This window comes from Sapajus apella, unplaced genomic scaffold (genome assembly GCF_009761245.1).
Source record: "Sapajus apella isolate SASKATOON/1434 unplaced genomic scaffold, GSC_monkey_1.0 scaffold23, whole genome shotgun sequence".
Taxonomy (NCBI): Eukaryota; Metazoa; Chordata; class Mammalia; order Primates; family Cebidae; genus Sapajus; species Sapajus apella.
Window position 1 is genome coordinate 6,174,755 of NW_022436963.1, and position 24,153 is coordinate 6,198,907.

General features: G+C 43.0%; 1 protein-coding gene and 1 long non-coding RNA gene across 10 annotated transcripts in view; one reads left to right on the top strand and one right to left on the bottom strand.

Annotated features, from left to right (window-relative positions):
• CACNA2D3 (calcium voltage-gated channel auxiliary subunit alpha2delta 3) overlaps positions 1–24,153 on the top strand; it is a 933,834-nt gene that overhangs the window by 603,639 nt on the left and 306,042 nt on the right. For all 9 annotated transcript variants that reach the window (XR_004272347.1, XR_004272353.1, XR_004272348.1 and 6 more), the window contains one exon: positions 15,300–15,378. Coding sequence is in view for 2 of the 9 variants with exons in the window: in XM_032289508.1 (XP_032145399.1) it covers positions 15,300–15,378 (79 nt within the window). In the remaining 7 variants the exon portion in view is untranslated. The remainder of the gene's footprint in view (positions 1–15,299; positions 15,379–24,153) is intronic.
• On the bottom strand, positions 4,219–13,600 carry LOC116559159. The gene is made up of 2 exons (XR_004272354.1): positions 13,570–13,600; positions 4,219–4,301 (listed from the first exon to the last, which is right to left on the bottom strand). It is a non-coding gene; the product is annotated as an uncharacterized LOC116559159 (long non-coding RNA).

The window sequence follows — 24,153 nt, forward strand, 5'->3', positions numbered from 1 at the left end:
CCCAGCTATTTTTTTTTTTTTTTTTTTTGTATTTTTAGTAGAGACGGGGTTTCACCGTGTTGGCCATGCTGGTCTTGAGCTCCTGACCTAAGGTGATCTGCCTGCCTTGGCCTCCCAAAGTCCTGGGATTACAGGTGTGAGCAACAATGCCCAGCCAGAAGGACTCTATCTTATTCCTGTTGTAACAAGCTCTCTCTGGGGCTGGATAGCAATGGAAGAGTAAGAGTCCTCCCTGGTTCTCCAAGTAAGAGGCATTGGTGGCTTGGACTAGGATATTAGCAGAGGAGATAAAATCACAGAATTGTATTTTAGCAGGAAGCTTTCAAGTAAGTTATTCATTTCTCTACTCTCTGTTGTTCACTAGGACCATTTTTAACACTGGCTGTCATTAGAAATTGCCCAGTGCTCTCAAAGAGTGGGTTTCCAGGCTACAGCAGATAATCTGGCTCCTCTCTTCAGTGTAATAGAGCACTAGTGACATGTCCTCAAACTTACTCTTCCAGGAAAAGCTCTGGTCTCCCAAAAAGCCATGTTTAAAATAGAAAATTGTAGAATTTCCTGCAGTCACAAGAGCCATTGGCTTAGACCAGTCTCTAGACTCCCAACTGAAGGAAACATGTGTTTTGAAAAAGTCAACTCATTTCCGGCACATGGTATCTTTCTCCTCTCTTGATCCCCATGAAAAGTCCTGACCATAGAAAAACAACAAACAAGCAAATAAACAAAACTATGAGAGTGAGGAAACAAGACAGAGGCCAGTTCTCAAGACTGTTGACTTCATTCTAGGCTGTGTCCATTTCTCTCTTAAAATACATTGTTTTTCTTGGTTTGCATTTCCCTGATTTGTTTGCTGTCCTGTAGAGCATCCTTTGCCATCATCCCTGTGCATTGCCATGTATATTCTGCTTATGGGTTTATAGCTTCTCTGTTGACAGGAAGCTCTTTGAAGACAAGAATGATCTGTGATCCCATATGATCTCACCTTCTTCAACCCTTATCTGTCACAATGTGTTTTTCACCCACTTATTGTATGACCAGTACTACTTAACTTTTCCTGCTTTTCTCTTACATGTAAGACTTAGGGCTGGGCATGGTTGTTCACATGTGCAATCCTAAAACTTTGGGAGGCCAAGGCGGGAGGCTAGCTTGAGCCCAGGAGTTTAAGACCAGCCTGGAGAATATGGCAAGATCTCATCTCTACAAAAAATACAAAAATTAGCCAGGTGTGGTGGCACATGCCTATAGTCTCAGCTTCTTAGGAGGTTGAGGTGGGAGGATTGCTTTGAGCTGCAGTGAGCCAAGATCATGCCACTGTACTCCAGCATGGGTGACAGACTGTCTCAAAAGAAAAAAAAGAAAAGACCTGGCAGAGTGGAAGAAAAGAATGTAGAAACACTTGGGGAGGCTGAGATGGGTGGATCACCTGAGGTCAGGAGTTCGAGACCAGCCTGGCCAACATGGTGAAACCCCATCTCTACTAAACATACAAAAATTAGTTGAGTACAGTGTTGTGGGCCTGTAATCCTAGCTACTTGAGAGGCCGAGACAGGAGAACAGCTTGAACCTGGGAAGCAGAGGTTGCAGTGAGCTGGGATTATGCCACTGCATTCCAGTCTGGGTGACAAAGACTCCATCTGAATTGAAAGAACGAAAGAAAGAAAGAGAGAAACAGGGAAACAGAGAGAGCAAGAGAAAGAGAGAGAGAGAGAAAGAGAGAAGGAAGGAAGGAAGGTAGGAAGGAAGGAAGAAAGGGAGGAAGGGAGGGAGGGATGGACAGAGGGAGGGAAGGGAAGGGAAGGGAGGAAGGCAGGCAGAAAGAGGGAAAGAAAGAGAGAGAAAAAAAGAACATGGAGAGTGCCTGCAAGGTTATTTCTAGGAACAAACAGTTGGGGAACACATTGGGATTCTTTTGGCCTCAAATGTTCATCTTACCAGTGCACGATGCTTAGAAAATGATTAGGATGACTGCATTTGTATGATTCTCCTTATCAACCGGAGCTGGGGCCATAGAGCCCAAGAATGCATGTGTCCTATTCAGGGAAACTAAGCTCTTTGTGGGAAGAGTGCCGTAGTGGCCCACTTTTGGAATGACAGGCCCTTCTCATATATACACACATATATACACATATGTATAACTATTTACATATAGTTTTATATATGTGTAAAGAAATACATATATTTTCTTCATATTCCTTTGTCTTCCCCATTCTATAAAAAGTATTTCAAGGGCTTACAACTTCCACAAGGGCAGAGACCATATGGATTTTTTTTCCCCATTGTGCCTCCAGCATGGAGCAGCATGTTTAGTATCTAGCAGGTATTTCTAGTTAATACTTGATGGATGGAAGGCTAGGTGGGAGGGTAGATGGATTGGAAACATAAAACAGAAAAGGTAACAGAAGTCAGTTGTCAGTAGCAAGGAGAAAAGGACACTGAAGACAGGGGAGCCACAGAACACCTGCTGTCTGATGGGGCATTTGAGCCCTCTGCTTGAGCCAGTTTGCACATGCAAAGAGGGAATCTGGATCCCTGTACAGATCACGGTCTGAGAGGTTAAGACATGATTTCTTAGGATAAAATACAACTCTTATTGACTGAAGGTAAGACATAAACTTTCCCTGGGGCTTCTCAAAAAGAAGAGAATGCTTGCCCCATATTCTCAGGAACATTGACTTGCCTTCCCACCCCATCCACCTGAGGCTACTACCCACTGAAGTCATACTGGTGGCTTCCTACAGTAGGGTCTTCAGCCAGGGGGGCATGCTTCCATAGTGGGAGTTGAGGATCTTGGGTTATTAGAACCCCTGAAGGGCAAGAGGTTGGTTTACAGACAGTGAGCTCGCATAGATTGCCAGAAACCCACAAGTCATTCTGATCTGTCCTTCCCCCTTCCACAAGGAGCCATGTCCCTACCTGTCTGTCTTTTGGAGAATCACAGGTAAAACAGAGTGAACATTGCCCTCAGCAATATCCTTGCAGTTGTCTGACAAGTCCTTGACTTTTCTTACTGACGGAAGTCCCAGAAGGCAGTAGGTGAGGTGACAGGGGAAACTGCTATTTTGGACTAATTCATAGTGACAGGGAGGATTGGTTGGGAAAATAGAAATGACAAGAATCCTTGGAAAAGGCAACTGTGCTATCTTAGAATTCACAACAGCTGTTGGTTTTAATGAGTCTGAGAATAATTTGGGCAGAATCCCAAACTCCTGACTCCTCGACCTGTAACCTACTGCTGTGCTGCTTCTGCAGGGTGGTACAAGAGGGGATGCTGTCCGCATGTATGCGGCTTCTTACTGTGGGGCTTTGGCTCCAAATCCCAATGAGAAAATCATGAGGACTCCAGCTGTGCCCAAGGCCAAGTGGGTCTTGGTCCTGTACCCTGACATGGACCCTTGGGGTCTCACTGATCCAGAAGCAAGGGGAGGCAAAGGGAGACAAACTTAGGGTGGGGTGGGTGGTGGGAAGGGAGAGCATTAAAGTAAGAGGAGCTTTTTTCTAAGGCCTAGAGGGGCACATCCAGGTCACATCATCAGGCTTCCTACTCTCAGACCTTTCCCTGTTTGTTCTATTTTCTCTCTTTAGGATCTAGGCAAAGAGCACTTTGGAGATCTCCTTTTAGAAGAACGTAAATCTCCTTTTAAAAGATCTCCTTTTTTGCAGCATTAATCCTCCCCTGCCCCTCACGTCCCAAACATTTTACTTTATTTGATCCATTTAATAACAACCATTTAACAACATCATTCTGGTTCTGTTACGTTGACTAATTTACAAGTAAGGAAAATGAGGCTTACAAAGATCAAGTAACTTGCCAGGCAAGATGACTCACGCCTGTAATCCGAGCACTCTGGGAGGTTGAGGTGGGTGGATAGCTTGAGCTCAAGAGTTTGAGACCAGCCTGGGCAACATGCTGAAACCCCATCTAAAGAAAAAAAAAGAAAAATTAAAAAATTAGACTGTTCTTTCATCAGGCTCTGCAATACCCTCTTTGCTGTAAATCAGGGACCCACATATGTGTTTGCCTGCTTTGGAGTTTTCCTTGCTGGTCCATTGGGCGATTTTTGTATTTGTACACTAAAACCACACTGCCTTAATTACCATACTTTATAATAAACCTTGATAGCCAGTAAGGTAATTGTCCTGCCTTGTTCCTCTTCTTTAGGACAGTTTTTAGATATTCTTGTTCCTTTGTATTTCCATATAAATTAATTTTATTTTTTAATTAATTTTTTTTTTTTTTTGAGATAAGGCCTCTCTCTGTCACCCAGGCTGGAGTTCACTGGCAGGTCTCAGCCAACTGCAACCTTGACCATGTTCCCCACAACTCAGTTGCCCAAGTAGCTGAAACTATAGGTCTAATTTTTTATTTTTTGTAAAGATGATGTCTTACCATGTTGCCCAGGCTGATCTCGAACTTCTGGGCTCTAGCAATCTGCCTGCCTCGACTTGGAACAGTGCTGGGGCTGGGTGTGGTAGCTCACACCTGTAATCCCAGCACTTTGGAAAGTCGAGGTGGGTGGATCACATGAGCCCAGGAGTTCAAGACTAGCCTGGCCAACATGGCGAAACCCTGTCTCTACTAAAAATACAAGAAATAGCTAGCGTGGTGATACATGCTTGTAGTCCCAGCTACTTGGGAAATGAGTCATGAAAATTGCTTGAACCTGGGAGGCGGAGGTTGCAGTAAGCCGAGATCGAGCCTCTGCACTCCAGCCTGGGTGGCAAAGTGAGACTCTGTCTCAAGTAAATAAATAAATAAATAAAAGGTATGAATAAATAAAAAGTAACTTACTCCAAGGCCTCAAAGCTCATTTGAGGGAAGACTCAGATTCTGAATATGGGGTTATCCAATTCTTAACCCCGTTTGGTAACCACTACTTTTTGCCAACCTGTCTACCCACTCAGCTCTGGCTCGCAAGAAATGATACCATCTGTCCACTGTTACAAAGTGTAGGGAAAAGGAGAGATTTCCACTGAAAGTTGCTTGGAATAGCAGCCATCACATCACTGTTTTAAGATGTGATCTTTTCCCTACTAGGGAATCCCTGAAGCAGGCAGTTATTTAAAATACAACTGGCTTCAATCTTTGCATGGCTTCCGCCTAGAATTAAGAGGCAGACACCTAGGAAGAAATATTATAATACTGATCATCGATCTATGGGAGACCTTGCATAAGACACCGTTTTTCTGGTCCCTGACTATGAGGCTGTAATAACAAAGACCAGAGCTTTTTCATACCTTCATTTCCTCATATGTTATCACTGAGCTTCAGGATAAAAAGAAATAATGAAAACTGAGCATAGAGAAAATAAAATGTTAACTTACTGATAACAGATCAGTCTGGAAAAATAGAAAACTATTTAAAATGACGGTGTTAATGAAGGAGTATGCTTTATGCTGATAAATTCAAGTGTGTCCCATGCTGACTTCCTTTGATTTTCCAAATTTGTGAAAAGATTAGAAAAGGTGAGTAACTAATATCTGTTGAGAACTGACTGCATGACAGGCACTGAGTTGGGCACAGGTGCCTCCTTCTGCCCTCACGTCTGTGTTTCCGTTTAGAAGTAGAAATAAACATAAGTAAACTAATAAATCATGTAAGTTAAGAATACACTGAGTATTCAGCCTGGCCAACATAGTGAAACCCCATCTCTACTAAAAGTACAAAAAATTAGCCAGGCGTGGTCGTGGGTACCTGTAATCCCAGCTACTTGGGAAGCTGAGGCAGGAGAATCACTTGAACCCAGGAGTCGGAGGTTGCAATGAGCTGAGATTGTGCCATTGCACTCCAGCCTGTTGGACAGTGCGAGACTCTGTCTCAAAAAAAAAAAAAAAAAAAAAAAAAAGGAATATACTGAGTGTCATGAAGGAAACAAAACGGGTGATGAGGATGAGGGTAACTGGGTGAAAGAGAGTTAGTCATGCAAATAGGAGTTGAGGAGCCCTCCAGGCAGTGGGAGAGGTGGATTGAAAGACTGGAAAGCCAGAAGGAGTTGGTCATGTATCTGGACCTTCCAGGGCATCTTAGTTGTAGACTTAGGAGTTTAGAATGTATTCCAAGTACAACGGGAAGGCACTGGAGGGCTCTAAGCTAGATAGTGACACAGCCCCATGATGTTTCATGAACGTAACCATCACCATCCCAACTTGTGGAACAATTAATTTGTTTCCCTTTGATATAAGTCAATTTTCCGATATGTTTTTGGTTAATTTGATGGCTTTACACATGTTAGTTTGCCTTTTTCTTCATGGTATTGAATCTGTAATACTTCTTGAAAGATGGGGTGTCCCTGTGAACAAATAGCTGTCACCACTTGATCTCTCAAGGTTTCACATGGCAAGGGAAGCAGAGTGGGGCTTCCCAGCATTATAAACCCTAGGCCCTGCATTGTCCAGCAGCGTGAAGCTTGGAGACAGGTTTGTTTCAGTATTCCTGGTATCAGCAGACAGGGATATTTATGGTATTGGCCAATCAACAAGTATTTGAATGCTGGGCCTGTCATTAAAAACGTCATTTTAAATACTTTTCTATTTTTCCAGACTGATCTGTTATCAGTAAGTTAACATTTTACTTTCTCTATGCTCAGTTTTCATTATTTCTTTTTATCCAAGTACTGTGCTGGATTCTATGGACTCAGTCCTATCTGTCTGTCCCTTCCATCCCTGCTCCTTTGCACTTGGTCTTGCAAAGGCTTTATGATGTGATGTGCCTCATAAAAACCCAAGATCCACAGTGATGCCTATTCTGTCTCAGGGCTCCTGATTTCTCCACATTGTTCCTCCATGTAGAGGTCTCACTTCTGATCTCAATGTAAACAGCTGATATCTGGTGTGCACAGAGCTATCACAGAGTGGACATGTAAATGACCAAATGAACTTATTTCTCAATTTTATGAGCACTTCCACTAAGACAGCCCATCTTGATCACCCAAAGAAACTATTTTGATTTTGAGGAATTTATGGTGCAAAATATAAGAGATATATAAGACAAGAGTTCTTAACCTGGGAGCCAGATATTCCTAGACAATCCAGGTCTGGGGCTTGGTGGAGAAGATGCCCAAACCCTCATGAATTTTATCTGAAATTGTGAGTGTATAGTCTTAGGCTTTTGGAGGGAGGGGTCAGGGGTAGGAGAAAGTTTATAGCCCCTGCCAAGTTCTCAGTGGATCCTCTGACTATCCAAGGGTTTTTGCAGTTGTAATTGATATTATAGCTCTAGTGTTCCTGATTATGTTAGAAACTGTCAACCCCCTTATCCTTGGTATTGACAAACAGCAGTGATGGCTTGTAAAAACCCGCCCCTGTGAAAAATCCCATTCTTCACCCATAGGAGTCACTTTTCTCTTTAACCAAACCTCTGGGCAAGATGAGGGAAGTATCTGTGGTTGGAAGACTTGACTTTCCTTGACTCCCTTTGTTTAGTTTCACTGCAGCAAATTATCTAAAACACGAGTGGGATGCAACTCTAGCTGAATGGGATTTGTTGCTTCTGACCTATCCTTGCATCCATTGTCTCATTTGCTGTTGATCACAAATGTGAGGTGGGTGGGTAGAGGATCCCCATATTGGGGGAGGTGCAAGCACAGCTCGGTAGGTTTAAATACCTCACTCAGGATCACCAAGCCAGGAAGTGTAGCATTGGACCCATCTGGAACAAATACTACCTGGAATTTGTTTTAGTCAGGTATAATAAGGCACACAGATACGGAAATAATTGTCATGAAGGAAGAAGTCTATTGCATTCATAGTTCCCTAGAAACAGAAAGCATGCCATACCATGAAGGGCCACATGGGGAAGCACCACGGCAAGATGAGTGGGCAGAGATAGAAAGATCTAGAGGGCAGAAGCCATTATTATGTTTTCCATGGGAAGGAAGAGGCAAAGCAGGCCAACCAGGCTTAGCATTGGTTAGTCAATCCTCTCAGTGAGCGCTGGGGTACAGGAGCTGCCCCTAGTTGTCTGATACCTGGTCCTGGGGTGATTAAGGCAGGTGAGTATGACCTTCAGTGTAAGAGCCTGATGAAAGAGGTGATTGGAGGAATGGGCTGTGGATTGGTTGGTTTATGTATCAGAAATGCTCTCGCAGGCAAGTTGCTTGCTATGTCCAGGAAATAGCTAACCCTAGGAGGGGCAGACCCTCCAGGGTCATACCGCCTCAGACATCAGTGCAATAATAATACAGAAAATCCAAAGACATGGTTAATACACTGGCTCTATCCCCCGAATGAATTCACTGGTGCTGGACAGTCTAATAAATTACATCACACACCTTTGAGGATGTTTGCATCTTGACTTCTTACTGCTCCATTGAGCTGTATGTAATCTCTTATGTTCCATTGTACCAACCCCAGGTCATAGTCTCTGGGTGGCCAAGAAACACCTGTTTCCTTCACCTTGACAAAACACATGACCATAAAACTAGACTTTCATCTCTTTGGCCAGAAGATTACAAATAACAATTTTTTTTTCTGAATTGGAATTTGTTTTCAATATCACACATGAGGTATCAGGCACTTGTACTTGGGAAAAAGGAGATTATACAGACTCTTAGAGCATCCCCAAGGTGACAGTCCATTTTTCATAATGATCTATGATATTCATTTGTTGAAATTTTATTACTTTTGTAATTTAACTCAATTTATCCCATTTCATTGCTGTTCAGGGTAGCGTTACCATGGTTGCCTTTCTCTTCCTTCTGGATAAGGATGTTTCTTCTTATATGATGAGCATGATGGCTCCTAGGTTAAAGCAGCCTGCTCAATATAACTGTTTCCTTTGGAGTCAGTCTTCTCTGAGCCCATCTCTACTCTTGTAGAATTTTCATGAAGATAAATATTGGCAATGATTTATGAAGCATTTATGTGAGTAATCAGGTTCCAATCCTTATCTTCTGCTTACAGTTTAAAGATTTTATTCAGAAGTGCTTCTCTGTACCAGAAGTCATAGAAATGAGCGAATAACAATGAAAGTTAGTTAGTAATATCTCCTGTGAAGATATAGATTAAGAACATATTGACTTTAAAACATAAAGACCTCAGGAGACCTCTTTCTAAAGCTGAAATCATTTATCATTTTCAGAAATCCTGGAAGTATTTTAGAGAATAGCTAAGATGGGCAGTGAGTCCAAAAGGGCACGAGCAGGTGAAAAGACAGGAAGATGATTACGCATGCCTAATACGGAGGCTGCCCTTAGCTTAATTAAAATTTAGAACTCACGAATGTGGGCACCCGAGATAATGAACAGATTCGGTAGCAAATGACATTGACACATATAATCCATAAAAATTGCTTGCTTTTAAAGATGGAAAGAATGGATTTGTAGTTAAATGTTTCTTAAAATAAAAGATTGTCTTCTTTTTTCTGTAAAAGTATAGATTGTTTTTTAAGGCTCATAAGTGCTCAGTCTCCAAACCTTTCTTTCCTCTGCACCTGGGAGCAAGAGTGGAATTATTGTAATTCCAAAGAATGTGAAGTCCCAGCTCAGCAGCTACAGATGGTTAGAACTGTCCTTTCTTGGGGGAAGAAGAACGTAAAGTTAGCTAATCCTGCTTGCCAAGCCTGGCTGATGTCTCATGATCCTGCCTTCTTCGGTTGACACAAGCTTTTTTAAAAATGTCATCTTGATCCAGCTTCTCTATTCGTTTAACCACCCACTGGATTGTAAACTCCTTAAAGTTTTTCCTCAATCCTTAGTAATCTGTAAGAATAGCTTTCCTGGAAATGGCTCCAGTGATTTCTTAATGTCTGGTCTCACTTCCCTTTCCTCAGATCTCATCTTCTTGATGGCATTTTTTAAAGCATTGGCTTTAGCCCACCTGTGTCAGACACACCATGGTCATTTTTAAAAATGTCGATCCCTGGACCTACTTTAATCTGAATCTCGGGAGAGTGGGTACTAAGACTCCATCTTCGACATGTGATTCAAGGCCCCTGGTACTCCTGATGCCTTGTGAAGTCTGAGGACTTTGACTGCCCTGGCCAGAGCCACTGTCATCTCTCGCCTGGAACATTGCAGGGGCCTCCTACTTACTACCTCTGTTCTACTCTTACTCTCTGTGGCTATGGATGGGACATGGACATTCTTATAATGGGACTTATAATCATAGTCTATGATTGTAAGACTATCATAGGATAATGGAATGGGCAGCCAGGTTGACCACACTGTTTGTGGCCTATTCTCTATCCTGCAGCCAGAATGATCCTTTTACATTATGTATCAGCTCATGTCAGACTTCTACTCAGTCCCTCCTCAAAAAAAAAAAAAGCAAACGTGGCTCACAGGGGTCCACGTGATGTGACACCCATTGTATCGCCAAGTTCATCTCCTGCAACCGCTGCTAGATGACTGTGCTCCATCTACACCAGCCCCTTCAATATCCCTGGAGCTTCCCTGTCTCAGGGACCTTGTACCTTTGGTTCCCTTCACCTGGAATGCTCTTTTCCAATTAGCCATATGGCTTGTTCCTTCTTCCCCACTTCCATTTTGTCTAAATCTCTGATCAAATATCATTTTATCAGGAAGACCATCCGGTCTCCCTTTTCTAAAAATGCAGTCAGTCCCCATCACTCTCCATCACCTTACTTTGCTTTATTTTCTTTATCATCATTTAATCCAACAAATACATAAACATTCTAAATGAATTTGCCACTTACTATGATGCCCCTGTAAGAAAATGTGATGTCCCTGAGAGCAGAGTTTGTTTTGTTTACCCATGATAGCCCTGGCACCAAGAATGGTCCCTGGCACATGGTAGGCACTCATGAGTTACACATGACAGACAAATGACAAACGACTCCTCTTGGACTATGTCAGAAGCACAAGGCTTTCTTCATTATTGAAGGGAGATGTGCCAGGCAGCAGCAGCCTATTTTCTGGCTGTGAAATTGCCCCATATAACTCTCCTGGTAGCCACTTCCCTCCCCCAGTTTTAATGGCTGCAGAAAGGAGAACATTTGATTTATTATCTTTACAAACTCACTATCTGTCTTCACTAAAGGTTGAGAAGAAGGGTACCCTTCTCCATTTCTGATGGAGGTTGCATCTACATGAGTAAAAAGCATAACTGGTTTTTGAAAAAAAAAAACTGGATTGAGATTTTTGTTTGTTTCATTGAGAAATTTTATACTAAGTAGATTAAAGTAAATGACTTTGAACTTTGAAAGTCTACATCCTAACATTTTATTAAGTTTAATTGGGTTTGTAGAACATTTAAAGACCATCCAAACTTAAGTGGAAGACCAAAATGAGCAAATGGGCTGGTGCAGACTTTCTTTTTTACCCCTGCCTTTGAGCTGCTTTAATGAAAGTGGTATGCTCCATGCCTGCAGATGATGAGCATGAAAGCCTGGCTTTCCAGGGAGCTCTGGTGTATCCTGATGACTGCCCTGGCCGGAACTATGCCGTGACAGCTTCCCATCCATGGTTGCCTGTGCCGTGCACCTGGCCTTCAGGACCATCCCAGATCTGGCTGTGCTTTACACTCCTTGCCACATCAGAAAAGTAGCTGGGCTCAAGGCAGACCAATGATCGCTTGCTATGTATTACTTCTTAGGGAAGAAACTCCAGTTGTTGGAAATAAGATCCATTAGGGTATAGAATCTGTTAACGATGGAAATTCAGAGCGATTTGACTGTTATTCACAGAGGTTTTGCACTCAGTTAAACGAGCAGTAGCGTAAGGCAGCCCTCATTGTAATATGCAAGGCCAGGACTTAATTTCCACATATCATCTCTTTTTTGTGTCTGATTTTCACTGCAACATTGATTCTTCCTGTGTCCTGACAGAATTGTTCAGGAAGTAGCAATGTCATTACTTTCTTTTCATTTAAAATGATCTTTAATTATTAAAGCAATGCTAGTTTATTTGTAAAATGGTACAAAGTGTGAGGCTGCTTTTAGAAAAAAACAGAATTCTGTGCTACACAGTGCCCACAACTTGCTTTTTACATTTACCAGTGCGCCGTGGATGAGGACATAGCTGCCGATAGCCCACTACACGAATGTACCATGAATTTTTAGCCAGTTGGCTATCAAGAAAGACTTATGATTTAACAGGTTTTGACCATTACAAGTAATGAAGGTGAACGTCCTTGTACTTTTATCATTATGTATTTTTGAAAATGTCTAAATCTGAATTCTAGGGCTTCCAGAAAATATGTACTTTCTTCTACCACGCCTGTCATTTTTGTTACCTCTTAGTCCCCATAAGCATTTTATTTGTTATCCAAGCTATAAGATAAATGCCTAGGGATGGAATTACTGTGTAAAAAAAATTACAAATATAAAATGCTATTATTAAATTTCTCTCCAAAATATTTCCTACTTTAAAGCAAAATCTCCTTTCCTCTGTGGTCAGTTGAAAGGCATTATTGTGAGAAATGCAGAGCGTGAACCCAGCATCCTTTGATTATGTTTATTTATAGGCAGATACGCACCAAGTAATTTCCATGCCATTTCTGCCCAGATAAGCAGGTCGGTGTACAGGGAGCCAAAGTCTTCAAATCAATGGAAATATTGAACATTGTTCTGATTTTCTTTCACAAGCAGTAAAAGACAAACCAACAAAACAAATCTAATGCCCATAAACCCCTCAGCATACTACCTGACCCAGGGCATGGTGCTGATTGTGGAAGCCACAGTGGTGGTGGTGGCCGTGGTAGGGGAGTGCTGGTGAGGCAGAGGACGTGGCGATGGTTTTCGTTATTGTGGTTATTGTTAGCACAGTTGTTCTTAAGCAGTCAGGTCTGATCTGAAGTTTGGCGCAATCCTGCTGGTTTTCCAAATGGGTTGCCATTTTAAAATCAGGAGTTGTAGAAGTTTTGCTGGTGATTCACAGTATTGTGCTGGACTTGTAAGTATGCCTCCAAGAGAACTCAGTTGATATGAAGGTTCTTCATCTAGATAGCAGAGGAGGCTGGCACTAACAGCTACCTTTGCTAAAAAATATGGGTTGTTTTGTGTTGGGTCTTTGCTAATAAAGATATACCTACTGCTTTATTTCCTCAGACATATCTCATGCTTTCTTGCTTGCCAAGGAGCCAGTGGGGATATACGTTTTTGTCAGCCTAGCGTTTCCCCTTTAAAAAGCTTAAATTTGAAATTAAAGACAAAGATTTATGAGAAAGCACGGGTCTATTCTCAAGAGACCTGATTCTAGTCCATCCTGGCTTCTGTGGGTGCTGGTTCTGGGCCTGGCAGCTGGTTGGGATCTTCTGTATTGACCAAACCAGCATCTCCCAAAGGTTGAAAGCAGATACGAGTGCTATCCTGAGGTCTTACAAGTCCTCTCTCGTGAGATAAAACTTTGATGAAATTAAGCAAAACACTTTACTTAACTGGGCCTCAGTTTCTCCCCTCAATCAGAGATCCTCAGTTAAGTGCTGACAGTGGACTGGCAGAGAAAGTAAACAGGGGTGCAGCTATGTGAAGTGGGTTGGTGGTAACCACCTTTGGCCATATGAGGCTGGATATTTGCTTTTTTTTTTTTTTTTTTTGGTGGGGGGGAAGGGGGAGACAAAGCCTCACTCTGTCACTGGCTGGAGTGCAGTGGCACAAACTTGGTTCACTGCAACCTCCGCCTCCCAGGTTCAAGTGATTCTCCTGCCTCAGCCTCCTGAGTAGCTGAGATTATAGAAGCTTGCCACCAAGCCCAGCTAATTTTTGTGTTTTTACTAGAGATGGGGTTTCACCATGTTGGCCAGGATGGTCTCAATCTCCTGACCTCGTGATCTGCCTGCCTCAGCCTCCCAAAGTGCTGGGGTTACAGGCATGAGCCTCGGCACCCAACAGGATCTTTGCCTTTTATTCCCGCTAAGAGAAGCCAGAATCTCCCAATTTAAAAAGAAAAACAAAAACTGTATTCCTACTCCCAAATGTGACTCTGAGGGGAATGGTGTGTAGACGAGCCAGAGAAGTGAAGAGAGGTCTGTCTGCCTGCCCATCCACCGGGAAGCCCCCTTGCAGGAGCTGTGATAAAGACAGTGATGGTCTTACCAAGCACAGATGAGCACAGACTGACATTCCATAATAGTAATGTGTGTTTAAATATCCCTTTTAGTTGGGAAGAAACCATTACCTCACAATCAGCCTTGAAGTTATAATGCCCAGATTAGAGGATATGCATAATTAAAACAGAATATTTATTTTTACAATCCACTGTAAGCATTTCTATCTTTTTATTTATTCGTGTATTGAGTATCAGTGTTCCAAATGCAGTGCTCCATCAGGGCCCAGCCAGGTAAAGGAGACACATCCCTTCCAACCTCCTCAAATGGGTACTCCAGTGGAGCAGATCAACTTCACAGACCAGCCATACAAAATACTAGCTAACCACAATTGTAGTAAAGGCTGGGAGGAGCAGTAGGAGCACTTGACCCACCAGACTAGAGGAGCTAGAAGGACATCACCCGGTAAAGTCTTTGATACCACCTGCTAAGTGTCATTCATCTAATGCCATGTCTTCACTGACCTTAGTCACAAAGAGGTGGCCACAGGTCTGCACATGGCCCATCAGAAGCATTTTGTTTGGACTGTGTAGGGTTGACCCACATGCCATTTTCAATTGAATTAAAGGATTTTAACCTTTTAATTCCTTATGTTTCTTCCATTTAACCTTAAGTACTGTCTGGCAGGTAGGTCATGTTTTGTTTCAAAGAGTTCTGGCCTCATGAGAGAGGGTTGAGAAAACAATAGAAAATAAGAAAGCCAGGGTTTTACATATGTTCTCTGCTCTTCAGGAACCAAAAGCTTAGGAAGACTAGAGAGAGTCCCCACTGGTCTCCTGGCCACAGGCTGTGTCTCTCATCCCAGTTAATTATCTTCTAATATCATGCCAGACACCACAGATGGTAAGAGAGTGTCTGCAGCCTGTCCTCACCATTGGAGGGAAATGTCGAGGGTCTTTCAAGGGCATTTTTATTCCCAAGAAGAGCACACTCTGCATTTCCTGTGTGAATGAGGAACATGGTTGGGGATTTGGTCCAGACGTAGATGATCCTTGCCCATATGTGCGGAGCAAGCCCAGGGCTGTGAGGCTGCCAGTCTCCCATTCTGTTATTCTCCTCTGTCATGACTTGCACACCGAAAACAACCACCACCAGTGCCATATGGTTTAAAAGATCAAAGGCCCCAGTTTTGAATACATTTCTAGCTGACTGTACTTCAAATGTCTTAAATATGTTCCTGCAGATGGGAAGCACGGAGCATTAAAGAGGTAAGCCACATGTGCGTGAGCCGTGCATGCGGTCTGGGCAGGATGGTGAAAAGTGAATGCCGCTCAGCCGTGCGTTTGTCTTCCTTTCAGGTTCGCATCTTCACATACCTCATTGGACGAGAGGCTGCATTTGCAGACAATCTAAAGTGGATGGCCTGTGCCAACAAAGGTGGGTCTCCCCAATGTGCTCGGCTCTGAGTAACTTCCCCCTGCCTATGCAGAATTAGGAATATTCATGAGAAACCAGAGTTCTAATAATTCTAAGACAAAGTCTGGGTGTATCTAAATGATTACTGATAGACTTGTAATGATTTCTTCCAAATTATTTTTTTTTGTTTGTTTGTTTGTTATTTTTTTGTGGACAGAGTCTTGCTCTGTTGCCCAGGCTGAAGCACAGTAACACAATCTCAGCTCACTGCAGCCTCTGCCTCCCAAGTTCAAGTGTTTCTTGTGCTTCAGCCTCCCAAGTAGCTGGTATTACAGGTGTGCACCACAAAATGCTCAGCTAACATTTGCATTTTTAGTAGAGGTGGGGTTTCGCCATGTTGGCCAGGCTGGTCTTGAACTCCTGAGTTCAAGTGATCGGCCCACCTTGGCCTCCAAAAGTGGCCTCATTACAGGCATAAGCCACTGTGCCCAGCCCCAGATTTTGAGGACATAGTCAACTGGAGTGGTTAAGCCTTTTCACTCTTCTGCTTAGTAGCTGAGTAGCCTTGGGAGAATTACTATGGCAGAGACATTTACTGTGAATCAATATCCATGTGGTCTGTCATCATTCCCAGCCTTCTTGTCTGTAGGTGGGGCTTCAAGACTGGTTCTGGTTAATAGGGTGTGAGTTAAATCGACCTGACTTGTTTCTGGGCTAAAGCATTTGAGCGCTGGTGTGGTGGTGTTGGTACTGTCTTCTGCTCTTGTGAGCTGTGGAGCTACGTGGTCCAGACAGAACAGTCGTGAGATGCGGCAGCATTCATCAGCCTGGGTCTCTGAGTGAGCCTGTGGAGCAGAGATGACTTTCACTCTGCCCCTTGCCTCTGCCAACCCACACTGGATAAATAGTGTTCATAACAAATAAACGTTTGTGTTAAGCCACTGAGATTTTCAGTTTGATATGCTCCCATAACATAACTTTACCTACATTACTAATTAAGTTGGTCAACTTTAACTTGCCTCAGTGTTCTAATATTTAAAATGGTAATGGCAATAATAATTCTTCCTTTAATTCCTTTTTAGCTAATAAATAAAATTATGTATATTTATGGTATACGACATGTTTTCAAGTATGTATACATTGTGTAAGTAACTAAAGCTAATTAAAATATGTATTGCCTTACATCTTTATTGTTTATTTGAGATGAGAATACCTAAAATATATTCTCTTAGCAATTTTCAAGTATATAACACATTGTTATTAACTACAGTCACCCTGTTTTACTATGTATCTCTTGAACTCATTCCTTCCGTCTAACTGAAAGTTTGTATCCATTTCTTCCCTTGATTCTTATTAATGAAATGGTGCATATTAAGTGCCTAGTTCAATACTGGGACATAATAAGTGCTCAGTAATCATTAGCTTTTTTATGTTCAGAAGGCTAATTGATTACCAATCCCCCGTTGCATGTCAGAAACAAATAGTTTGGGGATAGCACAGGGAATGAAGTAGTAGGGCTGTCCAGCCTATGAAGGCCTTCTTTTCATTTTATACACAGCCAAGAAGGCAAAGTACAGCAAGTTAATAGATGGGAGAGTCTAGACTCCTTGTATCCAAATCAAGCAATCAGTATCCACAAACTATGTGCAAGTTACCAAACCTATCTAGGTGGGTCTGAGTTACATCATCTACAGAGCAGAAGTAGTGACGATACCTTCCCCTCAAGCATGTTGTGGGCATGAGATGAGGCCATACAAATAACATTTGTAGTTTGGTCTCTGGTATGTAAGAGCCCTGAGATATTCTCTTGTGTTATGTTGATCTCTGGGCCTGGCTTGCCTCCCTTCTGAGGCTGCAGGCTCCGTGAGAGCGGTCTTGGACTCTGATTTCATCTTGGGTGCTCTGACAGAGCCCAGCCTTGTACCAGAGTGAATGCTCCTTTGATGTTTAAAAAGTCGGTAAGTTGACTCTAAATACTAATAAAGGAAGATAGGTCCTGTTATGCAGTAGACTGGTATTGATAGATTTCAGTGGCCTGCCTTAAATTGGTCTCCTAAGCCATCCTTCATAAAAGTTCCAGTGTTTGGACTTCAGTGGAGAAAAGAGGACTCAGTGAAGGGTTGGTAGGTCTTAGCTCCAGTTTCGATGATCTAAGACAAAGTTGTTCTAGTTTCAAGCCACCAAAGTTGTTCCCCAAAATTTAAAAAAAGGGGGGAGCATTTTGGAGAGGGGGGGAGTGACTCAAAACCCTGCTAGAAGGGAAGCTTGGGTCTCACGAGGGAGCAGGAAGATTGTCTTCCTATTTCTTCTCAGTTTCTTCTGAGGTGTCCCTGGCATTCTTCTTCTCTGTAGGTAGACCCTCCCTACTATGGCATGCACACAGCCAGGAATGACCACCCCATTCCACGCATGCCCACCTATCCATGCAACAATTCTGTGGGCAAGGCACAATGTTGGAAAGGCGAATTTATGTCTTTTCCATTTGAGGCTGACTAGAAAATCTAAATTCTGATTTCACATCCTCCTCCTCACCCCCCGAAGAGATTATGATACTCAGCTTGGGCCAGTTCTTTCTCCCTGCTGAATTAGGTGTGGGCAGAAGCAGCCCATGGAGAAATACGTGCTCTGGAGGTCTCAGCACTGTGGACGGGAGTGTGGGAAGGTTCTCCAAGAACAGGTGCATGGTCAGCCTCTTACACCTGCACCCATCTTTCCCTTTTCGTGGCACTTCTTTAATTATCTGCTTCTATTTGAACAGTCTTTTAAGCGAGGCTCAATTTCCTCATCTAAAAAAGGAAGGGCTGCATGGAAGTTTTTAATGTTATCCTTGAAGCTCTAAAATAACACATGCTGCAGGTGTTTTCGTTCATTGTCTGGCTTGCCTCACTAAAAGGTATCAATAGTTCTGCTTGTCTCAGAGTTATACATTTGGCCTCATTTCACGGAGAGCAATAGGAAGAACACAGACAGAGGAGAAGGAGGCCGAGTAGATTCCAGACTTCCTCTGAGGGAAGAGGCCTTTCTTGAAATTAGTTTTGGAACTTTGTTGACATTTAAAAACCTTGAGTTAGCTATACTTTTCCCATGTTTTCCTTTATTCTGTGGTCTTGAAAAAAAAGAGTTCCTTTCCATTTTTTAATTTTTTTTAAAAAAATTTGCTGTTATTTCTTGCCACATCAGATTGCAGTTCTTCCCATCAGCTAGTATGCGTTTAGTCATGGGTTATTGTTTCCACCACTGTCTGTGTCCAGCTGATGAAAATTACTCAAATTGAAGTCTTGTCTTAATCAACTAATATTACACCGTAATTTAGTTTTAGTCATTGTTTATAAGAATCTTTGAGGCATCCTTTTGAAGACTGGTTAGTCAACTCAGAGTATTTTAGGGCCTGACTATAGAATATAGCCTTTAGGATTTGTAAGTTCTGAGTACAGCACTGCAGAAAATCCAAGGACGTAACAGTAGCTGCTTGGCTGGACAGGCGGTGGATTCCACAGTAATTCTCCTTCCCTTCCTGTGCACATCCAGTGATGTTCCTCCCTACCAGAGTCAGCCCCTGTTGACAGTTTCACTGTCCTCATTCTGCTTCTGTGTAAAGAGTCTTGGGAATGTCACTGTTTGCCACTCTTCAAAGTAGCAGTGCCATCAAAATGTGATATTCCAGTCCTTCGTGCCCATATAAACATTGGCTTCACGTTGCGTCAGTTAAAGGGTTTTAGACTATGTCACATCGATGAGCAAGTATTCGTCTATGGTCATTAATTAAATCATTGTTTATAGTCTCAGATGGTTATAGCATGGAGGCAGCATAACATTTTTCATCTCAAGTGTCATGAGGTCCAGAGGGCCCCTTTACATATTTTCACCCTGACTCAGCCAAGTTCTGCAGTGAAATGAAACATTAGCATTCAGGGACCACAGAAGCCCCAAGGAGAGTCCCAGGAGACAGGACTAACCAACCAGGCCTGACCACAGAATGACCCTGGGAGGGAGCAAGAATCATGAGGGCTATCACATTGTCCCTGAGTTAGTGGTCAAGGACCTGCCATCAGTGCAGAACTTCTTCCTTAGGAGTCTGGTAGCCATGGAGACAGTTCTTAGCCAGCAGCTCTCAGATACTTTCTTCTGGAAATGAATGTCTGGGGATTTTTATACCTCTTGCAGTAGTTCTCTGCCTCCTCCAATCCACCAGCAAAATCTAGAGAGGCCTGGAGCTTGTGAATGCATTTCATTTTATGCATAAGTAGGTCCTGTCTTGAGGGAACCAACCCTAATGAGACAAAACAGCAAGCCATTTTAAACACATTAAAACAATCATTGCCACTGTAGAATGGCTGGTGGAATTTAAAGTTCTGTGTTCACACTATTTTAAAAACAAGTGAACTGGAAAACAGAAGAGAGCTGACTACTGACTAGCCCAGATATTTCACAAAGCCATGGTGACCTTCTCTAATGTTCAATATGCCAAGATTCTAAATAAGCACTGGCTGATTCTCCTTCAAAAATCACAGTTCATGGAGTGTTTTCCAGCTGTGCAAATAAAGAAGGGCCCCCATGTTTGGGTTCCCAACCTATCAGTCATCGTCAGGTCCAATGGAAATGCCACATGTGTTGTTGTCTGCTTAGCTTATCCCTTTTCCATGGGCTAAAGGTCATTCTCTCCTTATTTGAACGAGAACTGGTGGCCTGAGCCTTCCTGGAAGGTCCAGCTGTCAATGTTTTTTCAATAAAAAGATTCTTAACCTCATTATACCTTTCCAAGTGTAGTGTCCCCCAAAAGATACTTCACATTTATGAGGCTGGAACGGTCATAGGCAGAGGCAGGAAAAAAGTCACTATTAAAACATTTTGCTATTTCAAGTCAGGTGAAGGAAGGCACAAACAGCAGCTATTTAAATATCTTTGTGTAGTTCATTGTGCACATTCCTTAGAATCAGAGATTTTGAGTGGTGGTGAAGGTGGTGATGCTGCTATTATTGTAAAAGAGCAACTAAGGATGGCAAGCTGCTCACTACGTGCCAGGCATTGAACAGAGTGCTTTGTGCATTACCTCTTTTGATCCTCCCAAACGCTCTATGAGGTACTATTATTATTTTTTTTACAGAGAAGGAAACTGAGGCTGAGCGAGACACCTTGCTCCCAATTACCAGCCAGCAGGCGGTAGAGCTAGGATTCAGATTTGACACTGATTCTGTTTGGAGAGGAGAAAGCTGTGATTCATAGAGAACTCTTGTATCTCTCTTCATTTGAGATAATCTAGGAAAAGAAAACTAGAGGGTGAGAAAGGACTTCGATGTGCCATCATGAGCAAAGGCAGAGCTGGGATTTCTGCCCAGGCTGTATGTTCTGGAGATGGCACTGCTTTAGCTTGCACAGTGGTATGGTTCAGGTCCTGATGTTTCAGAGTGGGGGACATTAAGGCTGTAGATAAGATGAGACCAGAAGAAACCACGGCAGAGTAATGGGTGCAGCCACAGAGCTGCAGGAAACAAATAGCATTCCTATGTGTGCCTTTAGATTATTTTCTTCTTTTTCTTTTATTTTTAACATGGAGTTTGAAATGTAGTCATAGTCACAAAGCAAAAGATGGGTGCCTTGATTTGAGGTCAAGCTGATTTTGAGAGCTCGGGTCTGTTCTCCCTCCAAGGCCAGTGGACTCCCTGCCCTCAAGGCCCATCCTCTCCAATACTAATACATGGGCTCTTCTACTCTCGGCGCTCACCAGCCCTTTTGGTTGTTTTTTGTGAAGTCAAAGAAGATAGGGAGGTAGGAAGCTGTTTATAAATTGTACGTTTTTCTCTAGAAATAAGTGTTTTTTCAGTAGTATGTGACCTGGACAGGGAGGAGGAGGAAGACGAAACAGAACACAGTATTGGGAGCATCTTCCAAGAACACTGTAGCTCCATAGGGAATGCAAACCAGGGAAGCCACAGCATCACCTGCACTGCCCTCCTAAATTTCATTCGTACTTCAGGAGACTGAAATGTTGGTACTGGCTCTCAGGTTTCAGCCCACCTTGCTTAAGCTGGGAAGAGTCTTTAGAAAGACTCAAAGACTCAAAGGAGGCTGCACCCATCACTCCAAAGGTAGAAGGAGGACCTCACCATGCAAGGCAGACAGCTGGGACCTGCCCACTGAGGACAGACTCCTGGTATCCTCAGATCAGGTCATTGCAAAGTGGAGTATTCAGTGATTCACCAAAGGATCTTCTCATGCTGAGGTGACTTTGAGGCAAAACACTCGAAAAATCCCCAAGTAAGGGTGGTAATATCTTAGAAACACAAAGCACTGGGCTGCATGTGGTTTATCACACGCAGTATTTGTAACCCAGAGTTCACAGAGGGAGCTCTGCAAGGAATAAGGTAAATAAATGGATGTTATAGAGAAAAATGAGCAGACCATTTGTAATAGGTGGCTAATTTCGGCATTAATTGCTCCTTGGTAATTACTGAATGATTGCTGATTCTGTTTTCTTACATGATATATGAAGTCGAAAAAAGGACTTTAAAAAAGAGAATAAACATTCAAGAGCTAGAATTTAACAGGAAAAAAAACAGAGGGAAAGGGAAGGGAAAGTGGCCAGCAGAGAGAATACAGAGGGAAAACAAGGGACGTGTCTATGGTTACAGCCAGATTCCAGCCCTTAGCGACTTCCTATTATCCATCATTTGTTAACTAAAACTTATACCAAAACATTAAAAAAAAAAAGACTCGGAAAGATTCTAAATTTTAATGGGTTGGAATCAAATTTGCATAATCTTTGCAGCATACATTATTAATATTATTTATAAAATTTTAGCTTTTCTTACCTTTTTATACATCTGCATCCCTTGTCTACATAGTGAAGTATAATTTGGAGCTATAGATTGGGCTTTGAGTAGTACTTTGGTGCTAATTATTGCTCATGGCCTGGAACCTCAGATGACAGTCATATATGGCTGCAATCCCATCCTCAAAGTTCCTCAGCCACAATACACAAATAGCCCATTAGAGTTACCTTCCGGGGGAGGAGCTCTGAGCAGCTCTCCTGTCCCTTCTCAGCAGTGGAAGAGGCAGTGTCTTCAGTTCAGAGCAAAGACTTTGGAATCAAATGAACCTGGATTCAAAATCATCCAGGACAAATGCTTGACTCTGAGTTTGTGGGTCTTTCCTTACATGGTGAGCACATGCATTGGGCCATTGTGAGGCCCACATGCAGAAAGGCCAGGTGGATCCCAGTAAGACCTCAGTGAATGTCCCCGCCTTGCTAATGGCTTCTGCATACCTGCCCTCCCTGTTCTGGGAATACTATTTCCAGCAAGGTGGAAACCACCTTTTTGAATCATTTCATGGAGCTAATATTTCAATTAGAGAGAACACAATAAACAAGCAAGTGAGAATCCAGTGACGGATGAGTCTTCTGAAGGAACTGATGCAGGGTGAAGGGAGAGGAAGTGACTTCAGACAGGAATGTCAGGGATGGCCTCTCTGACCTGAACCCTGAGTGACAAAAAGGAACCAAACATGGAAAATGGGATAAAGGGTGTCCCAGGCAGAGCGCAGCAGGTGTACAGGCCCTGAGCGGAAAACATGCTTGGTACATGAGAGGAGGGGAAAGAAGGCCAGCGAGCCTGAATGGTGAGCAAAAGGGAGACGGCAGGGATGAGGTCATACAGGTAGGTGGAGCCAGTTCAGGGAGGGTCTTGGAGGTCAGGGTAAAACATCTGGATTTTATTCTAACTCTGAATAGAAGCTATTCTAGGATTTCAACCAGAAAGATGATGATCTGCTGCGACCTTTTAGACAATCTGTGATGATTGTGAGGAGCATTGGCAAGGAGGAGAGGGATTTGTGGGGAGACTCTTGTGGACTCTGGGTGAGAGGTGATGGCATCTTGGAGTAGTGAAGCAGTGGAGATTGGGAAGCGAATTTAGATCTATTTTAGAGACAGGGCCAGAAGAACATGCTGGTGGATTACATAGGGGGTGTGGTGAGGATAGGATGGATATCGAGGATAATTACGTTTTGGCCTATCTGGGGAGTGGTGCCATGGGAGGAGTGGACTTGGCAAGGGAAGTCAGGGGTTGGCTTTGGATGAGTTCAGCCTGAGAATCCTGCTAGTTATCCCTGCAGAGGTGTCGGGTATACAGTCAGGTCTGTAACTCTGGAGAGAAGTCAGCTTTTTGGAATCTTTTAGAACCTTGGCTGTGATCTTTTTGTAATCTTTCAGAACGAAGCCCAAGTGGGGACGATTTCTCAGCTCTGTCTTTTCCCAAGTGTATGACTGTTTCCCCCCAATTCCTTCTCTGTGCTAATGATCTGTCCCTTCTATCCTCTTCCTTAAATTCATCTTTCTTCTCTTGGCCCTGTTATGGAAAGCCCAAATCAGAGAGCCTTACTGCTGGCTTTGAGGATTAGATGTGAATACAGACAACCAAGAAGAACTCCTACAAGGTGTTGCCTGGGTCCAGGAGCACAGGTGCCTAAACAGAATTGTTGGACACTGCAAAGCACTCATCCCTATATCCTAAAGGTCCAGGGCTGTTGAGCTGTGTCTCCCTCCTTCAACATCATAGCATCCCTCTTAGCTTGTCCTCTGTGTCAAGACCCTTTACGTAGAGCCCAAGATTTTCCTAATAAAGAAGAGGTGAACTGTTTTCTTTCTTATCAAACACTGATTGCAGCCTCCATGCTTGGAGAGATGGTAATTATGAGTGTTGCATGTTCCCTTCCTCCGCAAACCTTTTTAAAACCTTTGCCTGCCACTATGCCTCTAAGAGGGACCACCTAGGAGTACTCCTGAAGCAGCATCCCAAA